The 13,420-nt window shown below is 55.3% G+C and overlaps 1 protein-coding gene across 3 annotated transcripts; it reads left to right on the top strand.

Moving 5' to 3' along the window:
* SETDB1 (SET domain bifurcated histone lysine methyltransferase 1) lies at positions 1-13,230 on the top strand (the record flags this gene model as incomplete). 3 transcript variants are annotated; one of them, XM_083374306.1, is made up of 22 exons in its annotated part: positions 1-107; positions 821-1,057; positions 1,886-2,046; positions 2,186-2,220; positions 2,659-2,758; positions 3,302-3,430; positions 4,400-4,601; positions 4,902-4,975; positions 5,142-5,332; positions 5,550-5,679; positions 5,807-5,948; positions 6,460-6,618; positions 7,227-7,832; positions 8,243-8,359; positions 8,688-8,857; positions 9,144-9,757; positions 10,080-10,105; positions 10,394-10,520; positions 10,708-10,870; positions 11,154-11,356; positions 11,518-11,606; positions 12,117-13,230. In XM_083374306.1, 22 exons carry the CDS (start codon positions 1-3, stop codon positions 12,232-12,234), a joined length of 3,900 nt encoding a protein of 1,299 aa, XP_083230432.1. In that variant the 3' UTR covers positions 12,235-13,230. The 3 variants fall into 3 exon arrangements, with proteins under 3 accessions (XP_083230432.1, XP_083230433.1, XP_083230434.1); XM_083374307.1 differs by lacking the exons at positions 11,154-11,356; positions 11,518-11,606; positions 12,117-13,230 and having other exon boundaries at positions 5,758-5,948; positions 10,708-10,848; XM_083374308.1 differs by lacking the exons at positions 1-107; positions 821-1,057; positions 2,186-2,220 and having other exon boundaries at positions 1,911-2,046.
* Positions 13,231-13,420: the final 190 nt, after the last annotated feature.

Below are 13,420 nucleotides of genomic sequence, written 5' to 3'. Positions count from 1 at the left end.
ATGGATTTCCTGTCCTGCCTAAAGTGCCCCCCCTCAGTCCCCCCAGCGGAGCCTAATTGGGTTCCAGGCAAAATAAGCCCCCCCCTCCCGCCCCCCGAGGGGAGAAGGTGAGTTGGGGAGGGGCTGAGTGGGGGGGCTGCTCTGGAAGGGGAGGGGTCGCAGGGGGGTCCCCCGGGGAGGGGGGGCAGAATGGGGAGGAGCGAGTAGACTCAGGTGTGCCCCACCCGGCCCTGTTTCTCTGGTCTTGGACTACAGTGTCCATTAGGCTCAGCCTGCCTGGACACAGCCATCCCAGTCATATAACTCAGCGTTTCCCAACCTTAGGAACTTGAAGATGCGTGGACTTCAACTCCCAGAATTCCCCAGCCAGCTACGCTGGCTGGGGAATTCTGGGAGTTGAAGTCCACGCATCTTCAAGTTCCTAAGGTTGGGAAACGCTGATATAACTAACCCTGCTTCCCTTTAGTCTGGGTTAAAGGCGAGCTTTGGGTTTGCCGAGCCAAGGGAGAGGTGGACGTATTTAGAGTCCAAACGGTAGGGGCTCAAGGTGGAGTCTCTCCCTACCCGTCATTTTTCTTCCTAACAGCATCCAGCTAAAGAAACATTGCGGTTAAGTTCCCAGTTTGAACTTTCGTGTCCCTAAATTTCTGCGACTCACAGACTTCACTTGTTAGCTTTTGTGGCATGTATATATTCTTCGCAGACGTTGGCGAGATCGGTACCGTGTCGGAGACCAGAAGAAAATAGGGGGGGGGGGGAACCCAGCCCAGGTGGCAGACAACAGCCTTTTGGCCCCCAGGTGTCATTTGCTCTTATTCAGAATTGTTTCAGGTTCAGCCGCCATGGCAGAGTCCGAGGACATACTGGAGCTTCAGCGAGAGGTGGTGGAAGAGATGGGCATCTCCCTGGAAGAGCTGAAGCAGCTGATTGAAGAGGAGCTGGAGAAATCCGAGTATGTCAAGCAGCGGAAGGAGGAGCTGGAACGCCTGGAGGAGTGTGTGAAGCAGAAGGAGGCTGAAGTGGCCCATGTGGACCAGCTCCTTGAAAACGCCGTGAAGTAAGCAAAACAGCTTGGCCTCTGGCACACCTGTACATTTGGGAAAAGCTAGAGACTCACAGTATAAATACAGGTAGTCTTCAGGATATAACCGTCATGGAGACTCTACCTGTAGGGGGGGTCTAAGTTGTGACAATCGTAAAATGGCCCAACCATTGAAACTTCAAAACTGGGTCATAAGTAACCCGAGGGAGGTCTGTCATAACTTTGAGAGGTTTGCTAAGTGACTAGTCATAAATCAAGGACTAAACATGCCGAGGGAGAGGAAATATCTGCATTACTTCCCTTAGTTGCCTAAGCCCTTAGCTCGCCAGAGGGGAGTATTTAGCAATCAGGCTGTTTCACCACAGCTGGGATGGTCAAGAAATAACACGGAATGCGATGAACATTTCAAGGCCTGTCAAAAGTGCAGGTTGTCCTCCACTTACCGATCTCAACGGAGCCCGGAATTTCTGTTACTAAGTGAGACAGATGTTAAGCGAGTTTTGCCCCGTTTTGCGACTTTTCTTGCCACATTCGTTAAGGGAATCGCCGCAATTAAGTTAGTAACACGGTTGTTAAGTGGATCAGGCTTCCCCCACTGACTTTGCTGGTCAGAAAGTCACAAAAAGGGGATCCCCTGACCCCCCCCTCCTTCCCCAGGACACTGCAGCTGTCATAAATACGAGTCAGGTGCTGCAGCGGTTGTGTGGAAAAATGGTCCTTTTTTCAGCGCTGCTCTAAACAAACTTGTATATTGAGTGTTTGATCCCATTTCCTCGAAAGCTCCCAGGAGCTCTGATTTGCTGGTTCCGCCTCAATCGGCAACTACTTCTGGTTCCTTCCCAGGGCGGTGGATAAATGCGAGGTGCTGGTCAAAGACATTTACGTCAACCTGGGGATGGAATATCGAGAGACGGACTCCGACTCGGAGAACAGCTCCAGCAAACCCATGGAAGTGATTGAAATCCCCGACGAAGATGACGACGACGTCATGAGCGTAGACTCAGGTTGGTGAGCCGGTGGGATCCGCCCACGTTTGCTCAAGCTTTATATCCATCTGTTGTTACCTAGCCAGGATGGTTTAAAATTGTGCTTCGATCCTTTTTGTCTGGAAAATGCTGCATTTCATTTCTATTTCCTTTCCAGATCCAAGTAACAAAATTGCAAAGGACCAGACCCTGGTAGGTTGGTGGGGCTGGAAGGGGAAACGACAGCTTAATTCACTAACCTAGTTAGGAAAAAAATAACCTTGTTAGAAACCAAGGGGGGTGGGTGGGCATTTTCAACAGGTAAACTGAATCCATGAAATAGCTCTTCCTTTTGGGGGGGAAAAGTTAGATTACTCTGCTTTGGTCCTGTGGATGCCACCAGGTGAGGCGTGTTAAGCTGAAATCCTGCTTTGAACCAGCTTTTGCTTGCAAGCTGGGCAACGGTTGCCCACCGGTCTCATCTTCTCCCTGCCGAAAAGATTTAACTTGGCACCCACAAACGGCATCGAGCCAAACGTCTTCCTTTTTCTAAGATGCTGTCCGTCCCTACCTGAATTCCTCCCGGCTTTTGTCTGTTTCCATGAGGAAATCAAACAGGCGCTTTGCTTCCTCCCCCCCCCGCCCCCGCAGCTCCGAGAAGCCATGGCTGCTATGAGGAAATCGGCTCAAGACGTACAGAAGTTCATGGACGCGGTTAACAAGAAGTCAGGCAGCCTGGATTCCCAGAGAGGTGTGTGCGCTGTAGACAGTTGCGGTCTTTCGGGGTCTCTTCCATACCCAGATATCCTTGGGAAAGAATGCCGTCTAAAATGGAGCCCGAGAATAAATGGACACGACGTAGGGTAAAGCGTAGTGAACTCTGCAGCAGGATGAGGCCCCATCCTGGGAAATCCTAATTCTGAAATGCAGGCGTTGCCTCCTCTTCCTCCTCCGCTTCTTTCTAACGTATTTTTGAAATCATGAGGACGAGTAGCTAGCTTTCATTTTGTGGAGAAAAGAGACGAAAATGTAAATTTGAGCCGGCTGTTGTGGCACTACCTGCTTATGTGGCAGTTGATTGCTTTGTATTTTTTTTAAATCTGATACTCATCTGCCAGAGCCAGTTAGGCGTAGCAATAAAGGTGGCAGGCTAGGGACCAGGCGGTCGTGAGTTCTAGTCCTCCTTAGGCACAGAGCGAGTTGGGTGAGTCATTCTCTTTCAGCCTTGGGAAGCAAGCAGTGGCAAGCCACTTCTGAAATATTGCCCCAAACCCCCCTTTATTTTTCCCAACAGGATTACAGCAAGCCAGCCCTGGCTGTGAACTCACCCAAGATGGCGACCTCACGGTTGGGGACCGTGTCCTGGGCAAGAAACGGACAAAGACCTGGCATAAGGGCACCTTGATTGCCATCCAGACAGTGGGTAAGGACCCCTCAAATTGCCCCTGGGATCCTAGCAGGCCTGGCCAAGCCTTGCGCAGTGTGAAAACGCCTGTCAGCATCCATTTATATCACATTCATAAATGTATGTTTAAAACTTTATTCCCCCCCCCCCCCCGATTCTGCCATCTCCTGAGGAAGGAGGAGCACATGTGGATTCAGCCTGCCTTAGGTTATTTCAAAGGCCAAGGGAACCTTTTGAACTGGGGGAACAAAAGGGAGGGTTAGGGAAGAAGGCATCTGGCCTGCGTCTTCGTTTATTCTGTAGAGGAAGAAGGCAATAACCGTAAAGATCCGAAGTTCCCTTTTTCCCACGAAAGGGATGACACGAAGTAGAAGGATGGGGGCTGACCAAATGGGGTTGAGGGAAGGGGGGTTGAACCGGGATCCCTTTATAGAGTTTCAGTTTGTAAAACAATACCAAGTCCTGTCTTGTATTTCCACAACCAAGCATGTCATAGTAAAAATTCCTTTTGGACTGGAACTGACTCCAAGAGTTTTTGGGGTGGGTCCTGACAACGCCTTCGCAAGATTTGCGCCCAGATGGCTTGCTAAATTTGGCAAGTATGCAAAAAGCTGCCTCTTGAAACTCATTGACGAGAAAAACCACAAACAGAGAGGACGGAAGGAAGGAAAAGAAAGACATAAAGAAAAAGAAAAGAAACAACATTTGAGTCAGTTTAGTATTAACCAATTGTAATTTTTTCCTTTTCGATCAGTATTGTATGTTTATTTAACCCTCTTCATTTTATAACATCTGGAGATCTACAATTATATCCTTTCTCCGGCCCATGTAATCGACGTGCCTCTATTTATGAAAAAAAAGTATATTTTGAACGGCCTTCTCTCCAGCAAGTTATACTTCTTTCTCTTGACCAGCTGTCTCTGATCATCATGAGGACTAGAGCCTTGCTTTAAATTAAAACGAAACCTTTCTCCTCTCCTCTCCTAGGTCCTGGGAAGAAATACAAGGTAAAATTCGACAATAAAGGGAAGAGTTTGCTGTCGGGCAACCACATTGCTTACGACAGCCACCCGGTGCCCGAGAGGCTGAATGTTGGCAGCCGGGTTGTGGCCAAATACAAAGATGGCAACCAGGTCTGGCTCTACGCAGGAATCGTAGCCGAGATGCCCAACGTCAAGAATAAGATGAGGTCAGGGCAAGCCGCTCTTGGGTTTCAGAAACAGAAGGAGCGGGGGGAATATCAGGAAGGATGAGTATTTATTTAGGATTCCTTAAGTAAAGCTGGGAGATCAACCCAGGAAAAAGTCACAAGGAAAGAAAAATTAATGGCAAAATTAATTTTTGCCTGGTATTCTAACTAGGGCTCCTGCCTGTATTCAGCTTGTTTCTGAAGTGGGGAAAATTGCTATTTCCACACACCCCCCCCCAATTGATTCTCCTTGATGTGCTGCAAACCGGAACTCACCGTTCCTCTCTGTGCCTCTTCTAGGTTCCTGATCTTCTTCGACGATGGTTACGCCTCCTACGTCATTCAGCACGAGCTTTATCTTGTCTGCAGATCACGTGAGTTGGACTTTGCCTCCTGGATTCTGCTTTGGGCAGATGAGCTGGGCTTGGGTGTGGGTGTGTGTGGGGAGGGGGTGTTTCGTTACTCTTCAGTCACTAAACGAGCTTTGGCAAGTCGAGCCTCCCCTGTAGAAGTAACTGGCACGGCGTCTCCTTCGCGCAGTGAAAAAGGCCTGGGAGGACATTGAGGATGTTTCCTGCCGGGATTTCATCGAGGAGTACGTCACCGCCTACCCGAACCGGCCCATGGTGCTGCTCAAGAGCGGGCAGCAGATCAAGACCGAGTGGGAGGGGACTTGGTGGAAATCGCGCGTGGAGGAGGTGGACGGAAGCCTGGTCAAAATCCTCTTCCTGGTAGGCGGGGCTCAGGGCTCCCACCCGATTCTCTGCTCCCTTTCCCCTGCTGAACTCTCTTTCCAGCATGGCCCAACGTCCCCTCGCTCCCCCTCCCTCCCTCTCTCTTTCTCTCTGTCCTTGTCCCTTTCTCTCTCTCTTTTCCCTTCTGTCTGTCTCTCTCTGTCCCTTTCTCTTAGTCTCTCTGCCTCTCTCTTTTCATCCCTTTCTTGGCCAGGATGACAAACGTTGCGAGTGGATCTACCGCGGTTCCACCCGCCTGGAGCCCATGTTCAGCATGAAGACGGCCACGGCTTCCACCCACGACAAGAAGCAGGCCGGGCAAATGAGGACGAGGCCCAACGTGGGTATGTCGCTCTCCCAGCACAGGGCTGGGGAGGGAAAGCCAGAGAGGAGAATAAAGACAGGCAACCCCCGACTCGCAGTGTTGGGTGGGGACCGGGGCGAAATCCCTGACCTGCCCTTCCCCTCCAGGGGCCGTGCGGACCAAGGGCCCGGTGGTGCAGTACACCCACGACCTGACTGGAACCAGCCCTCAGCAGCAGCTCCAGCCCGCAGAGCCCCTGCTTCCCATCACCACTGCCCAGCCACTGACCGCCTTCTTTGGGGAAACAGAGTAAGCTGTGGGGGGGGGGGAGAGGGCAAAGTCCCCGCTTCCGGGGAGGGGGGGCTCTTGCGAAGCCGCCCGTAAAGCAGCTTCCTCTCACCTTTTTACTTGACCCACAGCTCCTTCCGCACTTGCATATGAACCGGTGGCCGATTTGGGAGCAAAATGCAGGCAGTCCTCTATTTATGACCACAATTGTTGCTAAGTGAGGCACTCGTTAAGTGAGCTTTGTCCCACATTGCGACCTTTCTTGCCACGGTTGTTAAGGCGGTCCCTGGAGCTGCTCAGCTAGTTACACGGGTCCCGCAGAAGGAGACGACCGCGACCGTCATAAGTACGAGCCGGTTGACTAGCATCTGCCTGTCGACCTCGTGACCTTGAAGAGGCTGCAGTGGCCATCGGTGTGAAAAATGGTCCTAAGTCCCTTTTTTCAGGGCTGTCGTCACTTCGGTCACTAAATGAACCTCTGTAAGCCAAGGACTGCCTATAAAACCTTTTTTTTTTTTTTTACCTCCCGCAGCTCGGAGAGCCAGCTTGCTCAGGCGAAAAAACAAGTGGCGAAGAAAAGCACCTCGTTCTTACGGCCCGGCTCGACCGGATCAGGCCTGTCCCCCCCAGCCTCTCCCGTCCTCAGCGAAACGCCGCCCGTCGGCCGGACAGGAGTGACCCAGCAGTTCAGGTGAGCTGGGGCTGGGGCCTGGAAGAGGCTGGGTCTTTGGAAGGCCTCGGCCTGCTTGGGAAGGAGGGTCACAATTTTTCAGGGCCTTCCCTGTCCCGGGACTCTGGAGAGGCCCTTGACTGTGTTGCCAGGATTTGGGAGTGGGCCCAGCCCCAAAGGGCTGCCCCAAAGTGTGGCAGAGGGGTTGGCCCCATCTTGGAACGTCTCCCCCTAAGAATGACGACTAGGGGGCTGGAGGATAAAACGGAACGAAGGACGGTTGCAGGGTTTGGGTGAGGCCAGACTGGCGACAGGAAGGCCCAGGGGGGACCTGATAGCAGTCTTCCAGTATTTGGGGGGCTGCCGTAAAGAGAGGGGCTCAGCCTATTCTCCAGAGCACCAGAAGGCAACGGACAGAAACTCATCCAGGGAGAGAAGCAATTCCGGGAATTAAGGACCAGTGGAACCGCTTGCCACCAGAAGCCGTGGGTGCTCCATCGCTGGAGGTTTCTATGAGTGGACAGCCATTTGTCTGGAATGGCATAGGGTCTCCTCCATGAGCATGGGGTTGGACTAGAAGACCTCCAAGGTCCCTCTTGGGCCGACGCTCCTCTCCTTCCACCCGGCAGGTTCTCCGGGGCGCAGGCCCCCCCGGCGGGCACGGCGCCCTCCTTCCACAGCATGCTGGAGCGGGTGCCCAGCGAGCCCTCCTACCGGGCGCCCGTGGAGAAGCTCTTCTACCTGCCCCACGTCTGCAGCTTCCGGTGCCTGAGCCGAGTGCGCCCCGCCCGGCCGGACCTGCACCGCAGCCGCAACCCGCTGCTGATCCCGCTGCTGCACGACTTCCGGCGCATGACGGCGCGGCGGCGCATCAACCGCAAGACGGGCTTCCACGTGGTGTACAAGACGCCCTGCGGGCTGTGCCTGCGCGGCATGGGGGAGATCGAGCGCTACCTCTTCGAGACGGAGTGCGACTTCCTCTTCCTGGAGATGTTCTGCCTGGACCCCTACGTGCTGGTGGACCGCCGCTTCCAGCCCTACAAGCCCTTCTACTACATCGCGGACATCACCAAAGGCCGGGAGGACGTGCCCCTCTCCTGCGTCAACGAGATCGACAGCACCCCCCCGCCCCAGGTGGCCTACAGCAAGGAGCGCCTCCCCGGGAAGGGCGTCTTCATCAACACCGGCCGGGAGTTCCTGGTGGGCTGCGACTGCGAGGACGGCTGCAGGGACAAGTGAGCGCCCCCCCTCCCCATCTCGGCCCCCCAAGAACACCCTCCCCTCCCATCCCCGGTCTATTTGATTGATTGATGACATGTATTGCCCCCCCCGGCCCTCTCCTCCGAAGGACCCCATTTCTATCCCCAGGTTTCTATTTATGTATTCATCAATTTATTCCCCCCCCCACTCTGACCTCTGAAGGACCTCTCCCCATCCCTATCTAGACATCACTTGTGGGCATGAAGGGAGTCGAGACTGGTGACGCACTTGACCTCTCCCTCCCTCCCTTCCTCGGGCTCGGCCTGGTCACCTCCAAAGGGGTCCAAATCCCGGTTTGGAGTTTAAGCCAGATCCAGCCCCGGGATCTGGCTTTATCTGCCAGGAAGCTACCGCAGCGTCCCCCGTTTGTCTCCCCCCTCCCCAGATCGAAATGCGCCTGTCACCAGCTGACGGTCCAGGCCACGGCTTGCACCCCCGGCGGGCAGATCAACCACAACTCTGGCTACCAGCACAAGCGCCTGGACGAGTGTCTTCCCACGGGGTGAGTGGGGATTTCGGGGGGAGGGGTCCCCCGAGATGAGCCTGAGCCAGGATCAATCCCAACCCTTAGCCTGGCTCCTGCTGGATTTCCATTACAGAAAGTCCTCAACGTGCGACCGGACCCTTAGTGACCAAAGTTTTCCCCCAAAAGGCACTCATGATCCCGTTCTGATTTTCAAATGGCCAGGACTCCCCTCCCCCCCCCCGTGTTTATTTCTGCTTTTTGGCAAAAGACCCACAGGAAACAATTGTTTCGCTTCGTGACCACAGACCGTTTAACGACTGACCTCAAAAAATGCATCTCCCCTCCCCCCGCGTCCTCCCCCCAGGGTGTACGAGTGCAACAAGTGCTGCAAGTGCAATTTGAACATGTGCACCAACCGGCTGGTGCAGCACGGCCTGCAAGTCCGGCTGCAGCTCTTCAAGACGCAGAACAAAGGCTGGGGCATCCGGTGCCTGGACGACATCGCCAAGGGCTCCTTCGTCTGCATCTACGCCGGTAAGGCTGCGCTTCCACAGGGGAAGCTCTGGGACCGTGCAGCTGGGGGGAGGGCGCTCAGCAACGGATCGTAAGTGTGAAACTGGGCAACTTCTAAGGTTTGTGGACTTCAACTCTCAGAATTCCTCAGCCAGCCGTGCTGCCTCAGGAATTTTGGGAGTTGAAGTCCACAAGTCTTTAAAGGGCCACGGTTCCCCACCTCTGCTGTGAAACAACCGTCTGTCTCTGCGAAGAGCAAGTTCCTAGTCCTGGCGCTCAGCCGCCCCCCTCCCCTTTTTGCCGGCAGGGAAGATCCTGACGGACGACTTTGCGGACAAGGAGGGCCTGGAGATGGGGGACGAGTATTTCGCCAACCTGGACCACATCGAGAGCGTGGAGAACTCGAAGGAGGGCTACGAGAGCGAGGCCAAGTGCTCCTCGGACAGCAGCGGCGTCAACCTGAAGAACGACGAGGACGGCCACACCGGCTCGGAGGAAGCCGAGGAGTCCAACGAGGAGAGCTCGGACGACAACTTCTGCAAAGACGAGGACTTCAGCACCAGCTCGGTCTGGCGCAGCTACGCCACCCGCCGGCAGACGCGGGGCCAGCGGGAGAACGGCCTCAGCGAGACGGCCTCCAAGGACTCCGGGCCCGGCCGGCCAGCCGGCCACGAGGAAGCCCCCCCGCCCTGCTGCAAGCCCCCCGTCTCGGAGGAGACCCCCAAGAACAAGGTGGCCTCTTGGCTCAGCTCCAACACCCTGGCCGACCAGGACAGCGACAGCCGCTCCTCCTTCCGCACGCAGGAGGGGGCCGAGGCGAAGCCCCCCAGGGTGGAACCCGGCCAGGGCGAGAAGGCCGGGGGGGCCCCCAGCAAGGACGAGCCGGGCCCGGAGGGGGAGCCGAAGGTCAAGAAGAAAGAGGTGGGGGGTTGTCTCTGCTCAGAAGCGGGGCAGGGGTGGGGGGGAACACGGAGGGTCCCAGGTGATCAGATTCCTCTCCTGCTTTCACGGTCCTGCAAGGGGGGGTGTTTTCAATGTCCGCCGGCTGGGCCGGGAAGGGAAAGCACCCCCCCACACCCCCCGCAATTGGGCAGAGCGTCCGAAGGGGACAATCTGGGGCTGAAAAGCAGCCCAGCATCAGCTTGTAGGGGAGATGGGCGGAAGGGAGGGAGGGGGGGAGAAGGGGAGGGGAGGGGAGGGAAAGAAAGGAAACAGGGAATTTCTCTCTCCTCTCTTTCCGTAGGAACCGGACGATGCAGCCAAACCCACGTAAGACGTTTGGGCATTCTCTGCCCAGCTTTGGGGGGTGGGGGTGGGGTCTCTGCTGGGGGGTTTCGTTTCCTGGAAGCACCCCATAAACCTATTTTGCCTTCCAAACGCTGCCCCTTGGCGTCTCTCAGGCTTCAATTAATTGCCCCTTTCCCTCCCAACCCCCCCTCGCTTTTCTGTAATTTGGGGAAGGGCTCCGGAAACCTTTGCCAAACCCCCCCCCCCGCAGGGAAGGGGTCCCCCGGGGCTCTGGAGCTCAGCCCCGCTTCTCCCTGCCCTCTTGCTCAGGCCCAGCCACGCCAGCCGGGTCTACGGCTACAATCCCAACCCGCCCATCCCCGAAGGGGCCCGGCGGCCCCCCAGCAAGACCGCCTCGCATCAGAGCCGGAGGCACTCCGAGGGGCAGAATCCTGACGTGAGTGGGGGGCTTCTCCTGCAAGCCTCGGCTTGCCGGAACGTAGGAGGAGGGGGGCCCGGCTCGGCTGCTCAAAGGTTGAGGGACGGGCAGGAAAAAAAGGGGGGGGCTGGCGGTTCCTAGGCAGGGTTAAGTGGGTCCCCCGTGGAAGGGAGACCACCGGGAAGGGCTCTTCTCCCCTCGGTAGGACGTGCTGATGCTGTCCAGCAGCACCGACAGCGATGGTGACAACGCCCGTCTGACCCCGGGGCCCATCCAGGTCAACGCCAACGACAGCGACGACATCCAGACCATCTCGTCCGGCTCGGAGGACGCCCCTGAGGGGAAGAGGAGCCTGTCTTCCCGGCTGGGTGAGATAGACTGCTCCTGGCTGCGGAGGTTCCCCTTAGGCTAGCCTTGGTCCAAGCCGGTTGCCGAGCAGTTTTGCTCACGTGACAAGAGGCCTCATTTCCAGCTTCAAACGGTCACTAAACCAGCGGCTGTAAGCCGAGGACTGCCTACGCTCTGTCAGATGCCGCCGGATCCTGACTTCCCACGGCTACCTCTGGTGGAAGGGAATCCTGGAGGTCCTCTAGCCCGACCCGCTGCTTGAGCAGGAGGTTTTCACGGGACGCCCCCCCCCTTCTCTTGCAGGGCCGGTGAAGAAGCAGGTGGCCGTGAAGTCCACCCGTGGCTTCGCCTTGAAATCCACGCACGGCATCGCCATCAAGTCCACCAACCTGGCCTCCGGGGAGAGCGCGGCCCTCTGCCGGAACACGCGCCAGTTCTACGACGGAGAAGAGTCCTGCTACATCATCGACGCCAAGCTGGAGGGCAACCTGGGACGCTACCTCAACGTGAGAGAGAGAGAGAGAGAGATCCGGGGGTGCCCCCTCCCTGGGCTTGGCCCGGATTGGCTCCCCCTCCCCTCATCCCTCCTGGTTCGTCCCTGGGAGACCTCGCCCAGCGCTTCTGGGCCAAGACTTTGACCTTTCTCCTTCCCCTCCGTCTCCCCCAGCATAGCTGCAGCCCCAACCTCTTCGTCCAGAACGTCTTTGTGGACACGCACGACCTCCGCTTCCCCTGGGTGGCCTTCTTCGCCAGCAAGTAAGCCAGTTCACACACACACACACAAAAGTGGGGTTCCCCTCCTTTCCAGGTGGGGGCTTAAGAAGCTTGTCCAAAGGCTGCTTCCCCCCAGGAAATTCCCCAAACTCTTAAAAACGAGGCACTTCTGAGCCTTCCACGGGGGGGGGGGAGGCAGGGGAGGAGGGGGAGGAGGAGGAAAACAGCCCGAAGCATCAGATTCTGGCATGAAATGTGGGCCACCTTTAACCAGTCCATGGCTTAGCGGGGCGTAGGGCTTCTTTCTCCGTCAGCACACAGCTTGAGGAGCTCCTGCACCCATTTCGCAGGCCGGAGAACGGAGGCCCCGTTTTTGGAAGACCTGCAATCCCAACGGCCTCCTTCCGAAAACCTCGCGCACCCTTTTCCTGCACACCCTTTTTTAGTCTCCTTGCTCAGTCTGGCTTTTACGGGCCCCAATTTTTTTTAAAAAAAAAAGCCCTACAAAAACATTGCTTAAAAATATAATAATCTGCCGGTTTCTTCTCGTAGGAGAATCCGGGCGGGGACGGAACTCACCTGGGATTACAACTACGAAGTGGGAAGTGTCGAAGGCAAAAAACTGTTGTGTTGTTGTGGTGCCATCGAATGCCGAGGCCGCTTGTTGTAAAAAGTTTGTTTTCTTCCCCACTGGGGAAAGAGACCTCTCTTTTCCAAACCCACCCCCCTCCCACTGGTGAAAGTGGGACTTGCCCTGCCAGCACTCTTCCCACCCCCGTCTTTCCGTGGTCCACGTCTCTTCACGTGTGGGTCCCATCGAGCACGGCTGGGGGGGGGTTCCCCGTGTTGACGTCTGTGTGTTTTTTTGTCCCCACCCCCCAGTTGGATGTTGTAAAGCATTAAAGAAAACCCAGTCTTTATTAAAATAACGTTTTTCATAATTCCACTATATATATATATAGTCCTCAAGTTACGACGCTTCATTTAGTGAATGCTCAAAGCTACAACGGCATTAGAAAAAGGGACTTGTGACCGCTTTGCAAATTTAGGACTTGCAGCCTCTGCATGATCAAAATTCGGACGCTTGGCGACCGACTCGTGTTTACGACGGTCGCAGTGTCCCGGGGTCACGTGATCCCCTTTTGCGACCACCTCATAAGCAAAGTGCCCGTGGGGAAGCTGGATTCGCTTAACGGCCGTGTTTACCAACTTAACAACCTCAGAGATTCACTTCACAGTTGTGGCAAGAAAAGTTGTAAAAGTTACGCCTCTCACCTAACAAATGTTCATTTAGCAACAGATGTTTTTGGAGAATTTACTTGGAAAACTTTGGGCACGGATTTTCGCTACCAAGATAGGGAGGGGAGGGCAAAATTAAAGGAGAATATTTGAAGCTCAGTGTTCAAACAAGGACTCCGTGGTGCTCTGAGCTTGTTGGTTTTCTTGCAGAGGTAGACTCCCAGAAATAAGGAGGAAACTCTCTCCACACAGTCCTCCCCGATGTAAAGTGGGGCAGGTTCCTCCTTTTTTCTCCGGAAGTCTAACACCATCTCTTTCCTCTTGCCGATGTTTAGGTGCAAGTTGTTGTTACTACACCATACGGATAGTTTTTGTACCTCCGCCCTGTATGCTGTCTCATCCCCACAATAAATGAAGCAATTGGGGAGCTTTTCTTGCAGGTGCAAAAGTGAAGGCGGTTAAAAGTTGCTTTGAATCGACCCGATTTTACAATAACTTGTGAAATTTAACGGGGGACGTCTTTGACCACATTATTCCCCCCCCCCCAGGCAAAACTCCTCTTATGTCAACCGCAAACCAGCATCAAACAAGCTGACGCTGTGCACGGTCCTCTTCTA

Source organism: Vipera ursinii, assembly GCF_947247035.1.
Source record: "Vipera ursinii genome assembly, chromosome: 15".
Taxonomy (NCBI): Eukaryota; Metazoa; Chordata; class Lepidosauria; order Squamata; family Viperidae; genus Vipera; species Vipera ursinii.
Note: the sequence above shows the minus strand (reverse complement) of the source record. Positions and strands in the feature narration are given on the sequence as shown.